General features: G+C 41.2%; 1 protein-coding gene and 1 long non-coding RNA gene across 4 annotated transcripts in view; one reads left to right on the forward strand and one right to left on the reverse strand.

Moving 5' to 3' along the window:
• Positions 1-1,455, forward strand: part of LOC115029080 — a 17,687-nt gene that overhangs the window by 14,029 nt on the left and 2,203 nt on the right. The gene's annotated exons all lie outside the window — the stretch shown is intronic.
• The window catches only part of Pask (PAS domain containing serine/threonine kinase), a 41,755-nt gene that overhangs the window by 11,197 nt on the left and 29,103 nt on the right, over positions 1-1,455 (reverse strand). For all 3 annotated transcript variants that reach the window (XM_021157658.2, XM_029482839.1, XM_021157565.1), the window contains exon 15: positions 443-642. In XM_021157658.2, coding sequence (XP_021013317.1) covers positions 443-642 — 200 coding nt within the window. The remainder of the gene's footprint in view (positions 1-442; positions 643-1,455) is intronic.

Below are 1,455 nucleotides of genomic sequence, written 5' to 3' on the forward strand. Positions count from 1 at the left end.
AGTGGGGGGCGCTATGGGGGACTTTTGGGATAGCATTGGAAATGTAATTGAGGAAAATATGTAATAAAAATATTAAAAATTAAAAAAAAAGATTAAAGATTACCATGAATACTAAAAAAAAAAAAGAGAGAGAGAGAGTACGTACAGCAAGTTACAGAGGAATCACTAGAGAATTCCATCTTTTGAGAGTTTCCTCTTTGTTTTCTATTTTTCTAACTTTCTGTAACATCAAACCACAAACAATCAAAAGTTGAAATAGTAGAAGAGACCCCCTATGTCCATGTCTAGCTACCTGCCTATTGCACACTTATTTGCAGAACATTTTCCTCATCACTCAATAAAAAGGCATACACTGAAACCATTTCTTCCTAAAATCACAACAGTCATGGGCTTTATGTAAGAGGCAAGAGGAGGGTAAACTACAAGAGTGTGTGATACGTACGGATTTCCAATGAGAACCTCAGGTGCACAGTATTCGATTGTTCCACAAAAGGTATAAAATAGTTTGCCCCTCTCTAAGTAGGCAGCTGAGCCAAAATCTATCAGCTTAATTGTGAAGTCCTCAGCAATCACAATGTTCTCATCCTTGATGTCTCTATGGATGATGCCTTGGGAGTGCAGGTATCCTACAGCAGACACTAGCTGGAATCAGAGGAAAGGGGAACACTTCAAGAGCAATTCAAGTAAAACATGCATGTACACTAAATATTAACAAGAAAAAAGAAAAGCATCAACAAAGCAAAGATAAACACTGTCCAATGCATGGTGCTGGAGGCGTGGTTCTGCAGAGTCGGGAGGCATAGCAGCTCTGGGAGTGCATCTCTGTGCCTCACACAGCAGAGTTTGCCAGAAAGCAAACTATGGCTCACAATGTCTCTACTGTTACTACTAACTAAAGAAAGCCTCCCAGCAGACACTTGCCCCACAACCATCTCAGGAGGAAAGACAGGCCAAGTCCGCATGCACAGGCACTGTGTGGACACCTCAGCTAACAGGAAAGAAAAGCACCTTGTACAGAGTGCAGGCTACGGTTCAGTTCGAGGTTGAAGCAGGCAGGAGCAGATGATCCTGATGCAGGGCTCTAGCAACTCCTCTGCACAGTCTGGTCACCATCATTCCCAGACAGCACATCGACTACTTTGTGGAGTAAGTGGCCTCTCAGGAAGTAGGTTATATATAGGCACTGTGCCTCTGGGGGCAGTCATCATAACACCCCTCTGCCCAGGCACTGTGTCTCCTTCAGTAAGACTATTATATCACAGTTTGGAGAGCAACTGGAACAACCAACTTAGTAATTTCATGGACATAATCAATCATTTTGATCTTTAGAGACAATGTTATACTTCCAAATAAAAAATCTTTTTTTTTTTTTTTTTTTTTTTTTTTAGCTTTTTAAGAAAACTTTTTCTGTCGACAGACACTCCATGTGAGAGACCAAGCTGTCATGGTCATTCA

Source organism: Mus caroli, chromosome 1, assembly GCF_900094665.2.
Source record: "Mus caroli chromosome 1, CAROLI_EIJ_v1.1, whole genome shotgun sequence".
Lineage (NCBI taxonomy): Eukaryota > Metazoa > Chordata > Mammalia > Rodentia > Muridae > Mus > Mus caroli.